At 27.2% G+C, this 26,991-nt stretch overlaps 1 protein-coding gene across 1 annotated transcript; it reads left to right on the plus strand.

Moving 5' to 3' along the window:
* Nucleotides 1-4,761: 4,761 nt before the first annotated feature.
* On the plus strand, nt 4,762-8,719 carry LOC125877204 (purine permease 3-like). Its single transcript, XM_049558541.1, has 2 exons — nt 4,762-5,557; nt 8,309-8,719. The coding sequence occupies exons 1-2, from the start codon at nt 4,814-4,816 to the stop codon at nt 8,657-8,659; spliced, it is 1,095 nt and encodes a 364-aa protein (XP_049414498.1). The 5' UTR covers nt 4,762-4,813; the 3' UTR covers nt 8,660-8,719.
* Nucleotides 8,720-26,991: the final 18,272 nt, after the last annotated feature.

Here is a 26,991-nt window from a genome sequence, read left to right on the forward strand (position 1 = left end):
TATATAAACTCATATATTAACTGTAAAAAGTCATTGATAAGCACTATGGGTGATCCCTAACACTATTAGTTTAATTTATTTATTTTTTCGAATTTTTAACTTTTTAGAAAATAGAAAAATGTCCAAACCCCATCAAAACGACTCTGAATGGACAAAAAAAAGGCCTTGAATACAACAAGGCGGTGAGTATTTCTCACTAGGTTGTTGTTGGCGAACCAACCAAATTTCAGGTCAATCAAAGTTCATCGTCAAAAACTAGACCTCTAGACCGACCAATTTAGCACATCCGACAAGTCATAGGCGCACATGTGCAAATCAAGTGAATTATACAAATCAAGTGAATAGCAAGAATTGGAGAAATTGTAGCCGCGAATTACAATTTTCTTAAACTGTAGCTTTAGCTAATAACCAAATCGATAACTATCAATAATCAATAATTTTTTTTTTTGGGTCACTATCAATAATCAATAAACCAATACCTTAATGGTTCTATAATGATGTGACATGTTTACAAATTGATAACCAATAAGTCGAAGTAATAAACTTCAAAACCGAATTAAATCGATCGATATGCAATCCTACAAATCACCACTAAGGCATAGTGCTAGTGTATATTGAGCATAATCAATGAATACCTAAAAAAGGTTCAACACTAATGGTGGATATCTATCTTTCCTAAGAAGTCAAGAGAAGTGGACAAGGAAATAACTAAATCAAGAGTAGTTATTGTGGCTGAAATTTCTAATGAGAGCTTGGGTGGGATGAACACTACTATGTGTTGATGTTTATATGAATAGCATTGTGCATTTGGGTCAATTCAGTAAATCAATACACCATTGTTTGTCTATAATATTCTTGACCAATACCATTTTTTAGGATAAATTGATATTTTCTTCGTTCATTTTTTATTTGTTCTGTATTGACTTGATATATTTTTTAAAAATAATAAATTTAATGACAATTTTATTATATTATCTTTTGAATATATTAAATTTAATGTTTTTAATTTTTCAAACTAAACAAATTAAAATTAACATTTATTTTTAGTATAATATAAACAAATAAAAATGGACAGAAAAGAGTAAATTCACTCTAAGATAGAATTTGTTTTCTTTCATATTTTTCAACTATTTCTCCATTAGTGTGAGTATTCTGTTTTCTTTTCTTTGTTTAACGTACCCCATTTCCTTTATGTCTCACTAAAGTAATATGAGGAAAATTGCAGTTTATTGTATTTTTAAAAATATTTATATTTAATATTAAAATATTAAATTAATTTAATTTATCTAATTTAAAAAAATAATTAAATTGATTCTCTAAAATTGAAAAATGTCAAGTATTTAGACGGATGAAGTGATGAGTTATTGTCATATTTAAATTACGTGATTATTAATTAAAAAATTGTGCAAATTAATTTAAAATTTATATTGGACTTAACCATATTAATTTATAATTAGCCTCATTACATTTAATTTGTGATAGACAAAATTCCTAACCATATATTTATATAAGAGACAATTACAAATAGTTCAAGGCACTAAAGTATGATAACACTTTTTTTTTTTTATCTTTCATTTTATTAAATTCGGAAAGAGGTAGGGAATAAGAGAAAACACTATTAATTAAATTTGAACGATTCATTTCAATTTTCAACTATGAAAGCAAGTACTCAACCCATTAGATTGTACTTGGAATTTAGAATTATTATAAAAGATACCTGAATTATAGAATTCTTATTTATAAAAATATCAAATTTAAAAAATAAAAAACAATATCAAAATTTAAAATTAAAAAAAAAAACATCAAGAAAACCAAAAAAGATAGATTAAAGAGAGAAAAATAAATGTTAACATACGGTGATAATTTTTTTTTTTTTTTAAATTTAAGGCCCCAATAGGCATTAATAAATAAAAAGTATTTGAATAGTAATCAATATTTATCTTGGGAATAATAAAATAATCAAAATAAGAATCAACTAATTAGGAGAAAATCAAGGGAAGAATTTATCTTGTCAATTATAAATTACTATATTTATGAAAAGAAATATTTTGAGAGTAACGTGAGGGTGGGGTGTGGGTTGACATGTGATAAAGTTAAAAAATCCCTTTTGTAATAGATAATTACAAATTGATTCTCTCTCATTTATATTATTTCTCTCACCTATTAATTATATAACATTATAATATATATATATATATATATATATATATTAGTTAATAATATATAATTAATTAATAAAATATAATTAATTAAGATATAAATTAAAACTAATTTGTTAACACTTGTAATTAAAATGTTATAAGTAGTAATATAAAAAAAAGTAGATTTAAAAGTTGTAATATTAACTCTTAAATAAATGTGTGATGTGATTTAACCATATATATATATATATATATATATATATATATATATATATATGAGACAATTACAAATAATTCAAGGCACTAAAGTATGATAATAAATATTTTTTTAAATCTTTCATTTTATTAAATTCGAAGAGAGGTAGAGAATAAGAGAAAACACTATTAATGAGATTTGAACCCTTCATTTCAATTTTCAACTATGAAAGCAAGTGCTCAACCCATTAGTCTGTACTTGGAATTTAGAATTATTTACAAATGCTACCCGAATTAATTGAATTATAATTATCTTTATTACTAAATCGACTTATTTTAAGAGATATGGGATATATCTGATTCACATGTCTTGCCCCAACCTTGAAACATTAGTCTCATGGCTATCCACCTCTCACACGATTTATCACTCATATGTGTTATCAAATAGAAAAAATAGTTTCAACGCGCATAATATATCATCAACTACGAAATATATATCATACTTTTATGAAAATAACACAAGAATAACGTAAGAACTATCAACTCGAATCTTTATTGCTACGTCTGCAATAGTTCTTTTTTCTTAATGATATACTTAAATTATAGAGATCGATGAGAAATTCATATGACTCATAGAAAAAATATGTGCATTTTATCGGTATATGCCAAATCGTTGTGACCGTGTATTAGGACATAGATATCAATCATTATTCTTTATAAGGGTGTTAACTCAAGATTTTAAGAATCGTAAATATAATCGGAGTGTTACAAAATTGTTATCTATAATCTAAAAATTTGATTTGACAATTTCTCTTTTATTTATTAAGGGAAAGTTTATAATTTCGATATACAATATACTTTTTTTGCACCCTGTCCATTTTATATAATAACATCATTTTCCAAGTTCAAGACTATTAGTCTATAGTTCCGTTTTTGTTTTTGTTTTATATGACTATTTGGTCAATAAAGATAGGCAAAGATGAAAGGAAATTAATAGTGTCATGACCAGATCATATATATAAAATATATCGATTTCATCGTAAAGTATGAAAATATTAATTATTCATTGTTTGACGGCTTCAAAATTTAAAGTCTTTAGATTTCTGGAATTATCACATGTTAATATAGTAATATTAATTGAGTTACAATTAAATATTTATAAATATTTTAATACAATTTTTGGTGTATCGATAGTCTTTACGGTCTTCCACTCAATAGATGCCGTAAATAATTGCTAATATTCAGAGTTTAAATAAAAAATATTAATTTTTTTTTTTTTTGTAAAATATGTAAACTTCACTCTACATCAGGTACCATCGAAACAAATCTTGAAATTAATCCTACCTATTCAACTTATTAAGCAAGTGTTTCCTTTTTAATTAACTAGTCAAACAAGTGTTGAACACGAGATGAGACTCTCCCGCCCCCTATTATCAATTCTTATCCCTAATTTCATATCTCTTCATCATTTTGAAAATAGGGATAAGCGAGAAACAACTTCGAAAATTTGTTTCTACTGACAATTAAATGGACTTCTATATCCTCTTTTTATTTGTGTGTGTGTGNGGGTACAATCGATACTTATGAATCCAAGGGCGACATCAAGTCAAAAGAGCATTAAAAAATATATTGTATAATTGTCCATCAAAATAATAATAGTAAAAGAGTGTATATATATATGAGTAATATTTTTTATACAAAATAGTATATATATATATATATATATTTAACTACCTAATCTTTCCCATTTGCCTATCTGTTAAAGGCACTTTTCATCTCATTGATCTTTTTTTTTTACCATTATTGATATTTTGAAGTAAAAAACAAATTTACATTATCTAGCTGACTGGCCCAGTTAAGATGTTTTTGTAATTATGCGATAAAATACGAAAAAGAAATTGTTTTTTTTTAAAAAAAAATTAACTCCAAAAAGAAAAATAATTTTGCATTGCTTAGAACCTTATATTATGACATTTGATATCCAAAATTCATTATTATTCACTGTTTTCTAAATATTTCAAATTATTAATAATTATAATTTATAATATTTTTGATATAATTTTTAAATATATAAATTTTATTTGAAGATTGAAGAAATTTATATCTAAACTTACATCGAAATTAAATAATTTTACACTCATACTCTAAATCGGCTCGTATAAAATAGGACGAAAAAAGTATATGTAGTTAAAGACATTCAAAATTATGTGTAAGATTGTTGTTTCACAAATAGAGTAGAATTTAAGCATCTTTTGAACTTTGTTTATTTTTTTCGTTTGTATTGATTAAATTTTTTATATGTTTTAATCTATTGTAAAAAAAAATATCCTCAAAATCGGCACAAAAAAGAATACTTAATATTTTTGACAAATTTGACCCACAAGACATCTATATATTTAACTTGTTCATACATACTAAAAATCACTACTCAAACATAAGAAAGAAATATCTTCAATTTAGTTATCCATAAAAATTAAATGGCGACTCAAGAAAGTTCATCGAGAAGGAAGAAATTTCTTCTAGTTATAAATTGTATAATTCTAGCTATAGGAAATTGTGGTGGCCCTTTGATCACCCGTCTTTATTTTCTCAAAGGAGGTGAAAGAATTTGGCTATCAAGTTGGTTAGAAACAGTTGGTTGGCCAATTGTTCTCATCCCTCTATCCTTCTCCTACTTCAACCGTCGTCATGAATTCCAAGGCAAAATGTTATCAACTATTGATAACAATAACAGTAATACAAAACTCATTTTGATGACTCCTAGGATCTTTGTAGCGAGCATCGGGATCGGAGTCCTGACTGGATTCGATAATTACCTCTACGCTTATGGCGTGGCTAAATTACCTGTCTCCACGTCAGCTCTTCTCATAGCTTCTCAACTTGCTTTCACCGCGGCCTTTGCTTTCCTCCTTGTGAAGCAAAAGTTCACGTCCTACTCCATCAACTCAATTTTTCTACTGACACTTGGTGCGGTGGTATTGGCCCTCCACGCGAACGGTGACCGACCGAACGGGGAGTCTAAGAAGGAGTATGTTCTAGGGTTTATCATGACACTTGGAGCTGCAGCTTTGTATGGACTTATTTTGCCTTTGTTTGAGTTGATGTACAAAAAGGCAAAACAAGGTATCACTTACACACTTGTTATGGAGATTCAGGCTGTCTATTGCCTTTTTTCTACTGTGGTTTGCACAATTGGGATGATAATAAACAAGGACTTTCAGGTTTGTCTCTCCCTCCATCTTTAACACAATCATTTTTTCCTTCGGATAATCGTAGTGTTCGAATCAGCTTGTTGTAACCTCTATCAACATTAAATAACTCCATCCATCAAAATTTGAACAGATGAAAATCCTTTTAACATAATTATTTATTGTTCCCTCGATTACTTTTTAGTTGTGCACGATGTACTTTGCACTTTCTTTAAGAAGATAAGAAACAAAGTACATATTTTACTATAATACCCCTGACTATTAACATTTTAAAAAATCATGATTTGAGGCATAGGTAGTTAATGATTGTCTTTCTCTTAATATGTTAAAAGTGGAGACATATAAGTAAAAGTAAAAAAATATTTAAAAGTATTAGTCAAGAAAAAATAAATGAAGTACAATGTTATTAGCTATGTCAAAATAGATCCTCTTTTTTTCAATCATTTTAGTTTGTTGTGATTGAGGTTTTTCTCTTTTTGAGGATTTTGCTTTTGAGTCATTGAAATTATCATTGTAAATTAAAGATGAAGTATAATTAGTTGGTTTACTAATTATGACAGGATAATAATTAAACTGATTATAGATCACTAACCATGTACTTTCCTCCTATCCTTTTTTTAATCTGTCGTTAATTAAAGTTCTGACGTACTTTCTCGGTTTATTTTTATTTGTCCACTATACTAAAAATAATTGTTTAATTATATTTGTTCAGTTTGAAAAATCAGGAGATAATTTACTTTTTTGTGTCTATTTTACGTTTGCTATTCAAAGGGTAGTATAATAATATTACCCCTATTATTTATTGTTTCTTAAGATGTGTGTCAAGCCAATAGTAGATAACTATTGTTAGACGGAAGGAATATTAATTTAGAAAAACATTTTATTGCACTAATCGAAAGAAATATTTAACTAAATTACGCTTGCCGGCCTCTAGATTCCTTAAATTAGTAACTAAGACTATAGTTATATGTCATGTTTGAATATTTAGGGTCATAAAAAAGACAAATTGTTCTTTCTAGCTAGTTTTTTAAACTAACAGATATTTTGAATCACATTATTTTGACTTTAGTGAGGAATAAAAAGACAAGATAGAGTATCCGGTTTAGACTTCTCACGTCTCTCATAAAAAAAAATAACGTAATTGTAAATGGAGAGAAAATAAGTAAATAGTCCCTCTAATAATAAACGGAGGGAGTACAATATTGTAAATGGAGAGAAGGTAAGTAAATAGTCCCGTTGTTCATTTTTATTTGTTCATTTTAAACTTTTTACGCCTCTCATAAAAAATATTGATCAATATGAGTATTTTATTATAATATCCATATTAACTAATATATAGTCTTAGATCTTGAAAAATAATGTAGAGCATAAGTAATTAAAGTTTTTTAATATATTAAAAATAATAAATAAAAATAAAAATATTATTTTTTAAAATAGTGAAAAGATAAAAATGATCTTAACTTGATAAAAAGAACTTTCTATTGAATGGAATTTTTAACTGCATAAAATTTCGATTTCAATCGATTATACTTTTGGTTATGCATGCACACACATAATTTCATATACTAGTATTGTTTATTAGCACAAGATAACTTTGTAAACTATATCTCACCTAAAATTTGGTCGATATAAATAATTTTTGATGTGACATTAATATTAACTTTTAGTTAGTGTCTTGACAAGCATATATGTTCCCACTTAAGAGAAGAAAATTTAATTCATAGACATCATCATATCAAGTACCTATTTTCAATGCAATTTTGTCCATTTAATATAAAGTTAAGAATAAGACCAAGAAAATTGATGATATCTAAGTCAGTGGTGAAGTAGCAAAGTCCTCTAATCTTGAATAAAATTCCACTATCAAACTTTGCTGTCCATCTTTATCTTGAATAAATTGACTTCTAACAAATACTAAAAATTAAGGCTCTGAATTCAACAAAATAGAGTCCCATCTAATGACGGCTTTATTATTACTATATTTCATCCTCCATAAAAAATAAAATGTGTGATGTAGTGGATGAGATTGTTTTTTTCTTAATTAGATGTTTTAAGTTCGAGTCTTAAGTTGGAAATATCTTTAATAGAGAGTCCTTCCCTATGAATAGGGTCATATGTTGCATGCATTCAAATTAATTGAATTTCAATGCGGATATCAAACACGAAATGAAAACCATTTCTTTTTTAAATTTGTTATTTCACCATGTCCTTCTCTCTCTCTTTTGTGTTGGGGTAGTGGGCGCACTGTTAAAAAATCACTATTTTCTATTGAAAATTCCACTAAAAAATTGTTCTGTGATTATTCTCACTTTTTTTTATTGAACCAATATAAAAAGGAAAAAATTATTGTTTTCATGAAAAATTATGTTGAATTTTCTTGACTTAATTTTTATGTATTTCCTCTTTTATATTTTGATATCATTTGATGAAAATTCTAACTTTAATCATTGAAACTTGCATTTTATATAACTTGTTATTTATCTAATTTTTAAGCTTACTAGTTTCCCTTATTATGAACAATTATAAGTTGCAGATGTAGATTATACTATATAAGTTCACGAGAAACTATACTTCTATTAACAAATTCAATATATATATATATATATAACTGTCAACTCAATTATTATTGTAGAATTCATAAATCTCACATTCTAAATATGCCTATGACAATTATATATTGTTATTTCTTAGATGACCTGATACTAGAGTAATGATATTGTCATAAATAACTTATTAGCTTTCGTATGACGCTTAAACATGCAGGCAATGTCAAGGGAGGCAAAATCATTTGAACTTGGAGAAGCTAGATATTATATTGTTATAATATGGTCAGCAATACTTTGGCAATGTTTTTTCTTAGGTGCCATTGGAGTTATCTATTCTTCATCATCATTGGTGTCTGGCATTTTAATTACTGTTTTACTTCCTATTACTGAAATATTAGGTGTTGTTTTTTATGGTGAAAAATTTACACCAGAAAAAGGTGTTTCTCTTGTACTTTCTATATGGGGTTTTATTTCTTACCTATATGGTGATATTAAAGCTAGCAAGAAGAAGAAAGAATATCAATCTCAAGAACAAGAGATGATTGATAAAATTACTTGTACTCCGTGATTAAGAATATTAATCATTTATATAATAATAATTATTGCAAAGACAATTAGTATATGTAATTTTGTTTAAATTTCTTTTGTACTTGTTGAAGGATAACAAATAGATTGTCGAAAAGTCACTATCAACTTAGTATTCACGATGTTTCTTTCATATTGATCAATGGTGCTGAGCATGTGATATAGAGACAAGAGAATTGTTGTGCCAACTTGCGTACAAGAAAGAATCTTAGAATTCTCAAGACGATAGAGAATTGAAAGAAAAACTCTACAATGAGGGTTTTAGAAATTTGGGGGCATTACTATGAAAATTGTAACTATTTAAAAAAAAGTAATTTTATTTTTAAAGTAAAGAATAAAATTTGAAAATTGGGTAGTTATGTTTGACTATAAATATAAATTAAAGTTGTTTTTAAATTTCTATGCGTAATATAAAGTGAAAACATTTTTTTGATATTTTTTAAATTTCGAAACTTATAAGCAAACATGTTTTTCAAATTAACTCTTGAAATTTATAAAAAAAATTCAGGGCCAAACACCTAGATTTATTTAGAAAATCCAATTCTATGAATAGGTGATATATGATTCTAAAATAGTACCTTAGTCAAATATTTCTATCACCACCTATAAATACAGGTGGACACGAAAGAGGTAAGTGCGCTCAAGTAAGAAAACAAGAGGTGCAAGAGCAAGTGAAAAATATAAAAGAGCAACAAAGAGTGTTGCTACAGAGGCAGGGGTGGAGCTAATTTAGAGTCAAAATTAAAATTATTTTTTATATATAAATAATTAAATATGATACATGTCGAACTTCTTTTAACTTAATTTGTGTGTTTACTATTTTCTTTTTAATTTTAAACTTAATTAATGAAAATTCTAACTCCACTAAAGGGTGACTAGGAAAAAATATTGGATGTAACGAATTGGAAGGGATAAATTGGTGTTTAAATTGCAGTAATAAAATTCGTAAAAGTACTACTTTTTTATTTTGAAGATATTCGATTTGATTTTATAATAAAATATTTCCTGTTAATAAAGTAATTTTGCAGAATTAATTTTTGCAAGAATATTGAAATGACTTGTAAAAATTATTTCCTTTATTTCAAAATACATGCTATAATTTTTCTTTTTGAGAGTCAAATGATATGAAATTTAATGAATATTTAAAGATGTATATTTTCATCCTATTTATATGAGAAAAATTATAATTTATAGTACTTTTATATATTTTTTAAATATCTAAGTTTAATTTTAAAATATTAAATTAATCTAATTTAACATGAATTTAAAAATTAGTCAAATTAACTTTTAAAAAAATATGAAATATTTTGAAAATGGAATAATTATTTTTAATGCAAGTGCTTTCTTTTTCTCTTTTGTGGAAGGATTTCTTTTTCTTGTCTCACAGATATTTGTTAATAAACAGTTTCATTATACAAAATAATGAGGAATTAGTGACTGACAAATTTTTGTAGCTAAATAATAATAAAAAAATGTACTAATCTTATTTAGTTATAGATTAACAATTGATTATACGGAAATTTAATTAGCTAAAAGCGTCTTAGCAAAGAACGTCTTAGCAAAGAATTAACTATATATTTAACGACAAATTTCATAGCTAATTCCGTATTTTTGGAAATTTAGATACCGACAATATTACTCTCCAAGTTAGTTTGTCCACCTTTAAACATTTTAGTCCTTTTAATGTCGTCCCCTAATATTTTGTTCGCCACAACCGTCCCCTCCTTTTTTTATTTATAATTTTGGTATATTAAAAAATACTACAAAACCTACATAATTGAAGAGATTTTTACCTTTTATATTACTTGACCCAAGCTTAAAATTAAAATGAGGATATATAAAAAAAATATATTTAAAAAATAAAAAATTGACAAAGGTTGATAATCTTTTAGAGGGTAAAATAGAAATTTGGCCACTAAAAAGTTGAGAAATCTGATTGAGTAATCTTTTGAATAATATAAGCATAGTTAAATGACTTTTCAGTTACAAACAAGAGAATATGATTTTATTAGTAATTTTACCTAGTTAAGTAATATATTGTATGCAAAAGTTTAGTTTTTTTAAAAAAAACTCAATTGAGAACTTAAAAGAAAAGAGTTTTGAAGTTCGTGGTTCTACAATTAAGAACTCAAGAAAAAATTTCTCGAGTTCAAAATTTTATAACTGAAAACTGATAAAAAAAATTTGTGGACTTAGTTTTACAACTAAGAACTCAAGAAAAGAGGTATAGATTAGAGTTTGTGATTCTATAATATTATATTACTTTTGAATTCGAAATTTCATTATACTATAATGGAGTATCACATGTAAAAGTTCGTAACTCTATTATAATGTGCTAAAATTTCACATGAAGGGAGTTTTCGAACTCTAGTAATGCATTATTTTGGAGTTTAACTTATAAAAGTTCAAACTCCAATACATTATATTAGATTTTTTGCATGTTTTAGCTAGGAATAATTTTATCTAAATTTTATGTTCGCATTAATAAGTGATTAATTTGAATTACATTTTAAATGGTGGCTAAATTTTACATACCGTTCCCAAAGTGGCTACGCCACCCATCTTGTACGCTGCTAGCTATGTTTCAGCCTGTATATCTTTACAGGCCTAGCCCAAAATTTTGGTGGGACGATATCCATTTAGAAGAACTAATCTAACTATCAGTTCATTAAAAAAAAAGGTAACTTGCGTAAATCTCACTAATTTAGTATCTAATTACCTCTCTTCTTTTCAATGTATCAGAATTTTGAACTTCATATACATAAGATCAAATTAGGTTTAATTTGTTCTAGATACACTGTATCCAAGTGAATTCACATGTATCTGACCCTCTCACTCTCCTTTCTTCAATCTCTCTTGCCACTCTCCTCTCTCGCTCGCCTCTCTCCCTGTATCTGATATCTCAAATACATGTATCTAGTATCCCAGGTACATATATCTAGTGTGATTCGCATATATCTGGAATACATAGATTCTCTCACTTGCCTCTCTCACTATTTTAGTGTATATGATAGCAAAAATACATGTATCTAGGTGTATCTGATATGAAATTATTAATTAGTGAGATAATATGTAATTATTTCAAACCATAGAGATAATTAGTATGAAATATTTGTCTAATTAAGTAGTTTTTCTAAAAAACAATAGTGAGTCAGACCGATTATTTACGTAAAAGATTCCTATTATTAATTTATATTTATATTTTCATGTTTCAAACTTTGTTTTCCTAGTGCTTTTTTTTAAAATTTCATGTTTAGTTTTTGTTCTTCAAACTGTTTCTGCCTTTATTTTTATTTTTTCCTTACTTCATCTTTGCCATTTTTTTTATTTTTATTTTTTGCAAAGAACTCAAATTCAATGTAACAATAACCAACTTCTCAACTACATTAATAAAAACACCAAAAGTTCAATTACAATTCCAAAAATAAGTAAATGTAATTAATGGTAAAGCCTCAAACGAAAGTACCGAAATATTGAAAGTAAAAACTAGAAATCGATAAATTGTAGAAAGGAGGTAGATGAGAACATACAGACACTTGAGAAGGGAGGTGAGGAAAAACAGACTCTTTGCTTAACAATCCGCATAATCCCTTCTTCCTAAACCTTAGTCCTTTTTAATTAGTTGCTAACTGAAACTGAATCTCAAATCAACTTTTTTGAAAGCCTTTTGATCTTGTTACTTTTTCTTTGCCAAATAATATCAGTCATTCTATGTGTAATGGATTCTTTTAATCAAGTATAAATATGATTTATATGATCATCTATCCCATTTTTATTATGATCGAGAACAATATTAATATAGCAAAATATTATCAAGATTGATTCAACACACTATATATTCCCATAAAGATTAATTAGTAAACCATATGGTGGATCAGGTGGAACATAAATATTGACCTAAAACTTGTTAAAACAATAAGATGTTGCTAATTGGGACATGACAAACTTTAATTTAATTACTAAAATTCAACTTAGATATTCACTTAATATGTACGATGAAGTGTTTACTATCATATATAATATTGGTACAATAGAATCTAGAAAACAATAATAATTTCTTCTTTGATAACTAAACTATACTATTATTTACCAAAGTGACCTTACAAAACATATGGATAAATAAACCACTTTTATATGGATAAACCTTATCTAACTAAATAAAATTCTTTCGTTATCAAGAAAAAAAGAACTTTACAAAACATTATCATATAATCTCAAAATCAAGGAAAATAACACTCCAAGTTTGGTTACAAAAAGACTTTATTTTATTTTTAGTAGTGTGACTTGATCATCTCATGCGAATAAATTAATCACAGTCGAAAATTACTAAATGATTCCACAAAATAAATAAGACATAATTTGAAATCCTAAAAATCAAATAATTAAATAAAAATCTTGTTTCACCTTTAATTTACTTTCATGTGCATGGTGACTACTCACCATATCGGGTTGATTTCATAAATGGTTACGATCACCACTCATTTTATTGCACTAAAATCGTCAAAATATTTTTAGAGCAAAAAAAATAATTCTATTTGAGTATCACAAAAATCATTAAACTATTTTCTTGAACAAAAAAATGACACAACTTTATCAAAATATCATAAAAAGTCATCAAGAGGAAATAAAAGAGATCATTTTAATAAAATACTCAAGAAAAGTTGAAGCACTTCATTATTACAAGTAATTATTTAGTGACATGTGATTCTTAAGTAAAGTTGAATGATTATTTTGTTAAAAAGACAGTTAAGTAATTATTATGTTACAAAAAGTAATTCACAAGTATAGTACGATAAAATAAAAGTTAACTGACCATATGTGAAATTAACCCGACTCATCGGTGGGTGGTAATGAAGGAGAGAAGGCCAAGAAGATGAGGAACACCAAGAGCACAGCCGGAAGGAAGAGAAGCAAAAGCGGCGGTGGTGGAAGAGGCGGCAGAACCAATGGCAATACCAAGAGAGATATCGTTAGAATCGCCATGAAAACTATAACACAAATACACCTAATATTCTTCACCATCAATTTTCTTCTGATCAATTTTCTTCTGATTTTGATGATTGACAAATAATTATACGTCTAATATTCTTCAATACATGAACTTCTTTTCGATGTACTCTTCATCTCAATCCACATCTTCAACGAACCTTAAATCATGTACATCATTAGATTTTTCGTAACACAAATTATGTAGACATAACATGTATCGATGAAAGTGTAACATCACAATTCAACTAGTGATATTATTCGTTAAGTGAGGTTGAAATGGAATGGTTAATCAAAAGATTTTTTGGGATCTAATTTTCCTTCTATTTCAATATTTTCTTTCTTTAAATAGTCTAAAACGATATTTATATAATATCGTCGTATTTCCACTTTCTTGTAGTTATCAGTACTATCTTGTTTTGCTCATGTGTGAAATTTGTTTGGCTAAAGTAGGACTTGAACGAAAGGGGAGAATGGAGTGATGATGAATGAAGGTTGTTAGGTAGAGATGCAATCTTATAATTTCAAATTTATCTGAATTCAATATTTCTAATATTATAACGTATGAATTTGCATGCGAAAATTTATTAATAAAATGGTAATAGATATTCTTTCTGTCTCAATTTATATAACTCACTTTTCATTTTAGTCAATTCAAAAAAGAATGAGATATTTTAATATTTAGTAGAATTTAATTTTAAATGTTCATCTTATCCGTAATCTTAATGAAATAATTTATAATCACACAAACATAACTTATTTTAGACAATAAATGTTTTTTCTTAAATTTTATATCAAGATAAACTAAATCATATAAATTGAAACGAAAAATATAATAGATTTGAACTGATATTTTAAAAATATGAGGTTGTCATCAAGTTAAGGTCAGCTCAAATACAGGCACTATTTGAATGTTCATGTGTTAGATTCATTGTACAATGATTTAAAAATGTTTTCATACTGTTTTCAAGAATCATTTTATATTATTATAATTCACAACTTGGATTTGTTATATTGTGTGGCTTTTAGGAAGCGGCAGCCCTAGTTGGGCATCTATGTTTATTTTGTTCTTTTCTTCAAATACATAATTCTTTTACCATTTATGTTTCGATTTTTTTCTTACTTTTTTAATTCACTTAAAAAAAATGTGTATAATATATCTAAAATTACAATTTTAAAATTGAGTGACACTATTTTTTTTTTCATTAGTTAGTTTCGTATGTTTTATAGATACACAAATATATTTTTGATGTTTGATGATGATGGAGAAAACAATTTTCATAAAAGATATGTATCATATAATAATAATAATATTAACAAATCAGATAATATATCATTGGAACTTTTATAGTATCAAAAATTAATAATGTTATTTAAATATTGGTTGGGGCAACGGGCAATTAGTGTGAAATTTAAAGCTGAAATAATGATAAAAATTGACTTTGATCCATAAATAATTAGACGACATGGACCGTGATATTTGTTTGTTACCTCAAGTGTTTATATTAAATTAATTTAATTTATCATTATTAAGTGATTAAATTAAATAAAATATATGTTAATTAATTATGATATTATAAAAATAATTTTAGATTCAGACACACAAAAATACATATATTATTTTGATGTAAGTATTAAAACATGTTTCTAAGCATCTTTTAATATGACGAAATTTATTAAGACATTATTCTCCCCTCTATAGTCTGTAAGTAGTGTACCAAACTAACAAGTGATGATTTCAAATTGTCATTGAGGGTCACATTAATGATATGTAATGGTGCTAATGGGAGGACAATTCCAAATAAATAGTAAGATATGAGTAAAAGAAAGACTTTGTGTTATTTTTTTTTTTGTTTTGCATTTCTCTTCATAGGACAATCGCAGGGTCAATGAATGAATATCCTCGTTTCTTAATCTTAGCAATGATCTTTATTTCAATCCAAACTATTGTTAATGGTAATTCTTATCATATTTTATACGCTTATCATTATGGTAGTGTTATTTCATTGAGTCCAAGATAGGTCTTTCGTGTAGGTGATAATAGTTGAGATAGATAGCTTTGCTAGTAATGATTAACAAGTTAAAGATTTTCCTTATAAGGTCTTTCGTGTTGGTGATACAAGTCTAGTCTGATTATTTAGATATAAACAAATTCACAAGAAGAAGTCCATTAACGTGAAATAACAAGATAAGAAATATTATACACTGAAATATTGAGGAAGGAAGAATGTGATTAACAAAATTTGCAAAGATGTATTACAAAATTCCAATCTTGCTTTAGAGCATTTATGATATATTGAAATTATATTTTGAAGCTTGGATAAGTTTGTATAAACTTGTTATTTTTATACCGGAGGTCTAGGAGGTATTTTGACACACTTAGAATCAATATTTATGTTGTATATTATTCTTACTAGAATAGCCATGTTTTATTTACGTAAAAAATAGGGAAAACTACCTCATAAAAATAAAATAATTACAAAGATATACCCCTTTACATTTATACCCCACTAAATAATTACATTATATACTCTCATCTAATTTTGTTTAACTGATACTAAATCAGTATCATATATTGTATTGATATTATTAAGGCTGATGATTTTCGCTTAATTAATACTAAATCAATATATATTTTAGGCATTTTTTCATTATATAAAGGAATGTCATAAATGTTTAATATCATAAAATTCAAAATTTGAAAATCTAACCCCTCTCATGTTTTCTTTCTATCTATTTCACAACTTGGTACTTAAATATATGCCACTTGACCATTCAATTAGTATCAAAGGGTCTACGTTTATTCAATTAAACAAATGTATTAACTAATGGTTATTATTTCATTAATAAGTGGATATTGCCAAAGATAATCTATCCAACTTTAGGGAAATAAATATTTTTTCTCTCCACGTGGTTCCTTTAAAAAGTATTTTATATCCCTTGTACAATGAATCTAACTCCTAATTAAACTTTGGTATTAATTATGCCTACGTATTAGTAGGATGTTGGCCTTGACTTGTGTCTTGACAATGACCCCATCTCTTGTTTTACATACTTATTTTCCTTCCATACAACTCAACACTCAAGTACTTAACTAATTCACTTCATATATACAAATATGTTATGGATACAAAAACCAAATTCTAAAATGGAAGAAATGATGTACAAGTTTGAGGGTGGAGGGTGGAGGGTGTACTAATTAATAAGAAATTCAACATTTCAAGAGGTTGATGTTGAAAAATTTCAAGATTCGGGTTATAGTTTTTATGGTGATTCTAACGCTATCTCTTCTAGTATTGCCATTGGTTCTACCACCCCTTCCTCCACCACCACTTTGGCTTCTCTTCATTCCGATTTTCACCATGTTTTACCTCATCTTCTTGGCCTTATCTCCTCCCTTGGTACCCTCCGATCTCGTGTAAATGTTAGGTTTTTCTGAATTTTCTATCTTATTTGGATTTTTACCATAACTATAATTTTAACCCCCCCCCCCCCCCCCCCCCCCACCCCCANCCCCACCCCCACCCCCACTAGAGAATCAGACAACTCTTTTGTACGAATTGTAATTTGAAGAAGCGTTCTCAACAGTGGACTAGGCCCAAGTCCCTTGGAAGGAAGTGTCAGAAGGGGTTGAGAGTCCTGTTCTGTCCCACTATGAGGTGTCTACAAGTTGGGTTGTTTGGAAATGCAATCCCAGTCAGACAAAGCTAAATACAAGAAAAGACCGATAGCGAATAAATAACGCGAGAGTAAGGATGAAAAAAACTTTGACTAGAGAGTCAGAGAACTTTTCTGAAAAACAAAAATTCATATCTTCCTTGGGAGTAACCCTTTCTTTGAAGGGCTTAGGACTTCTCTAAATTAAATACTATTATAATACAATAACATCAACAATGTAATTATTAAATGAGTCTTATCTAGTGAAAAAAATTTACTTCAATAATTTTAATGTTTTTTTTTTACTCACTTCTTATTAATTTGTTTGTCTTACTCTTTTTTAGTTTCCTTTAAAAAAATTGTCTTTTCTCTTTTTTTGGATATGACATTTTTAAGATCATAAATTTATTAAAGGATATTTTGATACATTTCACTTATCTTTTGCTTAAAACTATAAGATTCAAAAATGTTGTCGTACTTTTTAACATTATGTTTCAAGTCATAAACATTTTGTTTTTAAACTTTTCCCCCCTATGTTGTGGTTATAAAGTTTATCCAAGTTTGTATCATCGGGGCAAAAGTAGAGAAAAAATTGACGCAAAGCAAATAATATATCACAATATGTTATAAATGCCTTTTGTTTGTCTCAGTTCAACAATTGTTATAAGAATGAGTAATTCAACATGATGAGTAGAAGCCGTAAAAATGGTCTTAGCCTATGGGGCCGGCCCAACCCAACTCATTCCTGGGTAGAGTTGAGATAAAAATTTTCAAGCCCATTTAAAATTAGGGCTTATAAGCCCGATTCATATAAGTCGTTGATCCTTGAGGCTTGATCGGGGCGGGTCTGAGGTCGGCCCATGAGCTAAAACTATTTATTTAAGGGTAATTTACAGAAATCTCACTAATGTATGAGCTAATTATTTAGAGGCAAGTTATGTTGTCATATTATGAATCTTACCACATTTTGGTGCATCCAGATATATATAACTCGGAATACATGGACTCAAAATTAAGTTTAATTTGTTTTAGATACACTCTATGCAAGTGGACTCACATATATCTACGATATATAACAAATCTCACCCCGCGCCCTCATAATTCATAAAACAAGGAATGATGACGTGAGACTCGAACTTTCTTTATCCAGCATTTGAAGACAACAAAAAAAAGAGATATTTTTAGGCATTAGTGACCATAAATATTTTACTAATATGAGTACACAGTTAATCTCTACACAAACTCATAAGGTTATAAATCATGTGGCAATTTAATTGGAGGATAAGATTGTTTGGTGTACAAATATAATATCACGTTAAAGCAAATATATCATACTACGTAAGAATTAGGCTTGGCTCTAATAAATCGGTGACCTAAAACCAAATTCGAATGAAGGCCTTAAATTCGAATATATATATTTTTATGAAGTTTATTATAGCCAATTATTTAATCTTTCTTGAGACATAGTACTCATAATTTATCAAACTTCTATTACTTCTATGCTTTTTTATGAAAAGTTTATATTTTCTACAAATAATACTCGATATTTAAAAAAAATAAAAATAAAATAAAATAAAATAAAATAAAATATATATAACCTATTTTTTTTAGAAAAATAAGACCCCTCAAATTTTGGGGCATAAGGCAATTGCTTTTTTTTTTTTCAATGCTGTAGAGCCGCCACTGGTAAGACTATTTTTGAAATAATCTTCTTGATTTAATCTTTGACTCGAATAAATCTTTCTGTTGTACAGGCTTTCGTGTGGTAGTTTATGTTGTTGTCTTGGGGTAAGTGATAGGGTGGAGAGGAGATAATAGACTTGAAATATAAATATTGAATTATTATTTTCTAATCGTACTAAAAAAAAAGTCAATTTCTTATTTTTAAAATACTTGGATAAAATACTTTTATCAATTAAATATGGAAAGACAGTAAAATGATTTTAAAAAAAAATTGTATCCTCCATACCAAGCACAACAACAACATGTATAGTAAAATCTCACGAGTGAAATCTGAGGATGGAAGAATGTATGCAGACCTTATTACTACTTCGGAGAGGGTAGAAACTTTGTTTCTAAAAAATCATTGGCTCGAGTACATCAAATTTAAGTATAAAAAAGATGAAAACAATGTAGAAACATAGCAGCTATATGGTAAACAACAAAATAATGTAACTATCGAATAATAAGAAAAGGAACAAGAAATTCCCCCGACTTCTTAACAAACATATAATAATGTCAAATTGTTAGTCTTAATGATACTTGCAAAACACTAGCAAAAAGAAAACTATATATATTTTTAAATCTTTTGTACAATGAATCCAACCTTAAACTTTGTTATCATGCATGCATTTATAATTGCCCTGGATTAGAAAATGACCCCATCAATTGATCATGTCACAAACATCCCCATCCATAGTGACTCTCTAGTAAAAAGTTAATCACACTCAGAATATTTGTATTAAAGTAAATCATTTAATGCAGTAGTTAAAAATTTAAGTGAAAAAAACATCATTTAAGTGAAAAAAACATCTTACTTAATAATAATTAAATAATTTATTTTTTTTTACATAAATATACAACTTAAGATATCATAATCTCTAAAATTTCCTACCATTTAAAAAAATTACAAATATCCCCTCTCGGATACATTCTTATCCTCTATCGAATACACCCCTATCCCCTCTCAGGTACATTCCTCCTCTCTCGGATACATTCATGAGCTATATAACCGCAAGCTTCTTAATGTATCCAAGATCCCATAATTTTAAGGGATTTTTACAATTTGGGAAAGAATTAATATGAATATTATGTAATTAGCTCTTAACAGTTAACACTATGAGATTTATGTAATTTTTATATTATAATAATTGTCTATAACAAATATGTATTATGTATTTATTGATTTGAGGTAAATGATTGAATACAAATGAACTTTGTATTGTGACCCTTCTCTTTACAAGTGATTTTCTTCTTGTACTTCATGTAATTTTGAAATGTTAGAAATGGAAACGATTGTGAGATTGAGGTATTTCGCATTGACACAATTTGTTGGAAAACTAATTATGTGGATAGGAAGGTTTAATAGTAAGGGTTATTATATTATATGTTAGAAATGGAAACGATTGTGAGATTGAGGTATTTCGCATTGACACAATTTGTTGGAAAACTAATTATGTGGATAGGAAGGTCTAATAGCAAGGGTTATTATATTATTTTTGGTAGTGACAAATGTAAGCTTACTAAAGATTTAATAATTATGGCTCAAGGTGATAAGTGACCTAATTATTTTTAGTGGCTCGGTGAATTTGGCAAAAAATGATACTTTATCAGAGTTATAGCATAGAAGACTGAGTCATATGAGTGAGATGAGACTTGATAGTTTGATTAACAAGAATTTTCTTTCTAGAGTAGAATAGAAAAAAACTAAAGAGGTGTAATTTATAGGTTGGCTGAAAAACAAAAAAAAATTGCTTTCTAGAGTCATTCGCTTTCAAGAAAGTTTGGTTTTCTAGAATTAGTACATTATAGTTTATATGATCTTTCTTTAAAGTAAGGTTTTATGGTGATGTACTTTACTTTGTAAATTTTATTGATAATCATTCTCAAGAATTATAAGGTTTCGAATGACGAACAAATCAAAAGAGACGTGACTCCCCTTACGCGTTCTAAGGTGGATACTTATAATTCTTGAGTGATGATCAACAATAGTTCAAGGATTGTTTTGAAAATTTTATGCAAGATCAATAGTGACGAAAATTGAGGAACTGGATCAAAATCAACTAAGTTCTTAATACTCTAAGAATAAATTTTCTTAGTTGATTTTGAGCCAGTTCCTCAATTTTTGTCACTATTGATTTTGCATAGAATTTTCAAAATGATAAAATCAATTTGTTAATGAAGATCATGATCATATTCAAAATGACCGATATGATATTGTTGACAATTCAATACAAGATGATGTGATTGACCAGTAACCAACTTCTATATTGATGCTCTAGGGAGTTCTCATATATAAGATCTACCAGAAAGCGAAGATCTTCATCTTGTTATTCTTCAAATAACTAGTATTTATTTACTATTTTTGATTGGCGAAAGTATCTAAATTTTTTGAAGAGGCTATGGATAGTAAAAAAGAAAAAGAAAAAAGTGATTTGATGCTATGAAGGATAATTTTTTTGCATGACAACCATATCTTTAATTTGATCAAGCTATAAAAAGATAGAAAAACTTCAAAAACATATGATTTCATGGTGAAACATGAAGACAACGACCCATTTTATGGTACAAAATTAAATTAGTTTTTTTTAAAAAATCAATTAATCATAGAGAAGTATTGATTTTAATAGGATATTCTTTCTAATTACGAAAATGTTATATGCTCATGTCGTTTCATACTTAGCTACAACTCTGAATTTAGAGGTTGAAAAAATAAATGTTGAAACTATTTTCCTCCGTGGTCAATTAGATAAAAATATTTAAATGAATCTGTCGAAAAGTTTCGAAGTTTAGGAATAAAATAAATTTCTTTAAATTACAAAATTTATTTATATAAATTGTTTATTATTTTACCTCTTCAATTATCAATTAACACAAATAAGGATGAAGATGTAATTTTATTTGACAAGTTCTCAGATGAAACATTAGGTGATTTTATGATCCTATTTATGAAGTATTTGAACCATCAAGTAGACAAGAACCTTTTGTAAATTTAGTCCATTTTGTTATAGCTTATTTTATTTTCTCTTATATTAATTTGTTCAGTGGGATATATACAAAGTATAAAGGAAAAAAATATTTACTTTACTACTAGTGTTAAAAATATAAGAAAATGAATAATTCCCTTTAAAATTTTAAAATAATTTATTTTTCTCTTATGTTTAGTATGTGTTCATACTATGGCTCATTACGTTGGCCTTTACCCAATTTACCCTTCTAACGAATCATTATATTCCGTTTCCAATTAATTAAGTTAGTAAAAAACATAAAAAAAAATAAAAATCAGTATTACTCTTTACTTTTTATTTATTTCTGTTAGGCAAGAAAAATGGAATATATAGGATGAATAGATAAGAAAAATGTGTCTTTTGCAGAAGAAAATGTTCATTGGGAGTTATGAATTTGAAAAATCATATACATTGAATGTTGAAAATGACTTATAATCTTCTAATAGGTTCAATATTTTGCTATTAAATGTTGAAGATGAATGTTAGTATGCTCCTTAAATTTTACTTTCTTCCTTTATATTTTTTTTGTTCATTACATTTAAAAATATGTTTTAAATTTTACTTGTCATTTTAACATATTAAGATTTTTCTTCTTCATATTTTATCCTTTATATTGATTTTTTATAATTCAAATTATTGACCTTTAATCTTATATAGGTTCATTACTAATTGCAATTTTAAGTAGAGGTGTTAAATACGGAAAATGGAAAGGAACCATGGTATTTAGAGATATGTAGACACACTAAAAGGGGAAAAAGGAGGAAAAAAAAAGAATTTTTGGTGAAAGAGAGATGTCACATTATTTTTATTATATATATTTTGATAATCATAAAAATTCAAAAATGAACAATTAATTTTTATATTTTTTTCATGTCGTTTCTAAGGATTATTGCAAATTATGACAACAATTACTTAACAATACAACAACGCAATAACTATGACTCAATCATAAATAAATTGAGATTTGTAATATGAATTCTAACCAACCGCATGATTATCAATTAAAATTTACTTTTAGGCCTACATCATACAAATAAAAACTAGTTTTCTATATTTTCTACCAATATAGAAATCTTGAAATTTTTATACCAAATGAAATTGAAAAAAAGAAGATTTTATGATCCATTAGAAGGGTAAATTGGGCATAGTAATGGCTAGAAAAATGAGATAAACCATAATAAAAAGTGGAATGAAGAGAAATAAAATTGGTGGTGGTGGAAAAGGTGGCAAAACCAATGGCAATACCAAGAGACATAGTGTAACAACAACCATGAAAATATTCTTCAACATTAATCTTTTTTTTTCTTTCACATCAAATAACTTGACTCATTTCATCTTCAATCTAACTTGTAATAATATTTTTTCCATTTCAAATATGTGTATATAACATTTATGAGATGAAGGTTTTTTTGAAGTGAAGTTAATTAAGAAATTTTTTTAAGTAATGGCAAGAGTGGGCTGGTCAATATTATAGGAGATGTTTAATTTGGGAGATGAAAAGATGATGTCAAATCTTGGACAATTGTAAATACAATGCATGATTATCAAAAGTAGTTTAAAGTTAGATTCATTGTACCAAGAGATTTAAAAATGATTTTTTTATTTTGTTAGTGTGACCTTGTATTTATTAAATTCACACTTGAATTACTTCTTTATCATAATTTTATGTCGCATGATTTAATTAGACATGAAATTTAAAATTCTTTTTAAAAACTATATTGTGATTTTGAACATGGCATAACTTTTATATAAAGCCATAAAAACTTGTCATTCAATATAAATTAAGTGAAATTGTATTCAAATATAAAAAAAAGAATCATTTCTTTTAAAACAGACTAGAAAGAAACAAGGTCAGTTAATAGTCTATCAAATTTTCAAGTATCAACTTTAAAATATTTAAATTTTCAAGTATCAACTTCAAAATTTATGATCAAACATGAGATGTTCTGTTTGCCAAACTACTAAAATTTACTTATTTTAAAAAGTAATTTTCAAAAACACACTTTTAAATAATAATTAGTGTATGACCAAACTTTTAAAAAATATTTCTAAGTATATTTTCTCAAAAGTATTTTTCAAAAAGGAAATTGGGGGAAACTATTTTTTTTAGCTTCTGAAAAACAATGGGTCATTTACACTTTTGCCCTTATTTTATGTTGGTCTTTAGTTTTTGCCTCATAAAAAATAACTTTTTTTTGGCTAGACATAAATTTATATTTTAATGTCATAATATTTTACAAGTTATGCCTCGACATGCCTCCAATTTTTACAAAACTTATGCCTCATTTAAAGGCATATTAAAAACCAACTTATTTCAACGATAAAAATTATTGATCAATCCATTTAAAGAGCAAAATATATAATTTTATAAAAATAGCTTCTGCTACTCCCGGAAACAATTATTTTCTCTAAAAAACTTTGTCAAACACCTTTTTTTTTTTAAAAAAAAAACTAAGCCCTTTTTTTTTTAAAAAAAATGAACAAACTTTTGACCTCTCAAAATCTAGCCAAACAAGCTACAAATTAAAATGTCTCTGACTTATATTTGATGGTTAAAGTTCATTTGATTAAAATTAAACTCGTATCAAGTACCCAAGAAAAAAAGTACACATCAATGGGTACAAGAAAATCTTACCTTGATTACTGATCACAGTCATAATAAAATGAAAAGAGAAAAACAAACACATATTTTCTTAAACATAAAATATTTAACCAACATTTATAATACGGGTAATGCTAAATAGCCAGAAAATTTGGCCAGAAATTTTAGAAAACTATAATATCTTTTTTTATTTTAAAATAAACTGATCTTTTTTCCATTTTTTAGTTAAAATGTATTAAAGTTAAAAGAATAAAAATATTTAAAAAAGGTAAAATAACATACATAAAATACCATTCTGACCAAATTCTGGCCAAAAGAATTTTTCCTTATAACACTACACACATATTTTCTTAAACATAAAATATTTAACCAACATTTATAACAAAACACACATATATTCTTAAACATAAAATATTTAATCAACATTTATAACAAAACACACATATGTTCTTAAACATAAAATATTCAAACCAACATTTATAACAAATTCTTGATGGTAAATAAAACTTCAAAACATAAAGTTGCAAAGAGCATTTATAACAAATTCTTGATGTTACTCACTACTCCAAGTTTGTAAGTGAATTCCAACAATCAGCTGGCAATTGTTCACTTTTCATCTTTTTGAAGCTTCAACCTTTGATTCAATTAAAATCATGTTAAAAATGACATACATATATTTTTTCAAAAGGAAAAATTTCACTTATGAACGGAAGTCATTTTCCTTATAATTTTCTTGACATTTAATTACATATTCCTTGCTTCAATAAACAAATAAACATTATTACACCACTAAAATAATGAAAAAGTAAACGGATTTGTCGATCCAAAATATCGAGGGAAAATCGACCATGTCCCTTGGTTTTATTTTTTAGAAATTTCTTTTTCGCGCAAAAATTATAATTCTTTTAAAGAAAATCGATGCAATTCCTCGGTTTCTTCTTATTATTTTTTTTACAAAAATCGACAAACTAGATCGGTGATTGAAACGTAAAATTGCAGTTGAAGAATATAAATAAAAATGATGGAAATATTTCATCAAAGAACATGTATGGTCAAGTTGTAGAATTGTTCAAAGTAAAAAAAAAATACATGTGTTTGATTCCAAGTAGCTCTATATTTTATCGTATATTTCAAAAAAAAAAAAAAACCTGGGCAAAACCAACGATGCACAGTCCATTAGTTTGACGTCGATTTTCCTTAAAAAATCAATTTATGTCCATCAATTCCCCTCAAGTGTTATTAATCTTTTAACACTAAAAATTATTTTTCCAAAATGTATTTTTCATAAAAATGACTTCCAATATATCAAACATACTTGGGATTATTTTTTATTTTTTATTTATAATTGCAAAGAAACTCACCGTAACCTTTTGAACTTCATCAATAACTTGGCTTGTTTCCTTCCTCATTTGATCAAAATTATGGGACAAAATTTTCCTTACTTTCTTTAGGGTTCGAAGAGGAACTTTTCTTGTCCTGTTTTGATAAACCTGTACAACCATTTAGTTCATAATAATAAATATCTTATTAATAGTAATTGTCTAATATGTATTATATTGAGTGAAAATGTGCAATATATAAATACTCAAAAAATATCTTGAACATATATATGTATATAATTTGTGTTTGAAAGTAAAAGATTTTGCAACAAATATACTTAATGTTTAATTATTAAATGAAATCGACTTGTCCTAATTAAGAGGTGAAGAATAATTAGATTCTCACTTTTGTTGGTAAATTAAAAGCAATGACCCTCTAGGTCATTTTCTCTGTATTGTATTGTGATATTTTCGACGTTTAAAGCTTTACTATAGTGACCACAAGTCATATACGACTTGTTGATACTGACAGATCAGTCACCTAGTCGTTTGTTTGGTTTTTATGCGAGTTTTTGTGATTTGGAGCTTTTGAAACTTGAACGGTAGACTTCGGTCAGAACTTCATGTAAACGACCTCACAATGCTATTATGATGGTTCCGTTAGCTCTGAAATGTCGAGTTTGGTCTAGAAGAACCACTGATTCAGGTCCCGAGGCTTCTAGGCTCATTTCGAGCTACCTTGTGGATTTTACCGAAAATAGAGCCTTGGGTGTGGGACCCATATTTTATCGAGACGACCTCCGTTGGAAGTTTCGATATCTCCATTGAGTCCAAAATATCCAATTTGTGGGGTATTATAGTTCGTTTGCATGCACGAGTTTCCGAACCAATCCCAAGCATCCGAGCGAAGTCTGTCGGGACTTTGCTAAATTTGTTGGTGCATTGTGATGGTGTAGCCGCATAAGCGGACCTGGCACCGCTTAAGCAGCCAGGGAACCGCTTTAGTGGAGCTGGCCAACAAGGA

This window comes from Solanum stenotomum, chromosome 9 (genome assembly GCF_019186545.1).
Source record: "Solanum stenotomum isolate F172 chromosome 9, ASM1918654v1, whole genome shotgun sequence".
NCBI classification, from domain to species: domain Eukaryota; kingdom Viridiplantae; phylum Streptophyta; class Magnoliopsida; order Solanales; family Solanaceae; genus Solanum; species Solanum stenotomum.

Coding starts and splice junctions, on each gene's coding strand:
- LOC125877204 (XM_049558541.1), top strand. CDS start 4,814: ATGGCGACTCAAGAAAGTTCATCGAGAAGGAAGAAATTTCTTCTAGTT. Junction 5,558..8,308: donor TAATAAACAAGGACTTTCAG/GTTTGTCTCTCC, acceptor TTAAACATGCAG/GCAATGTCAAGGGAGGCAAA.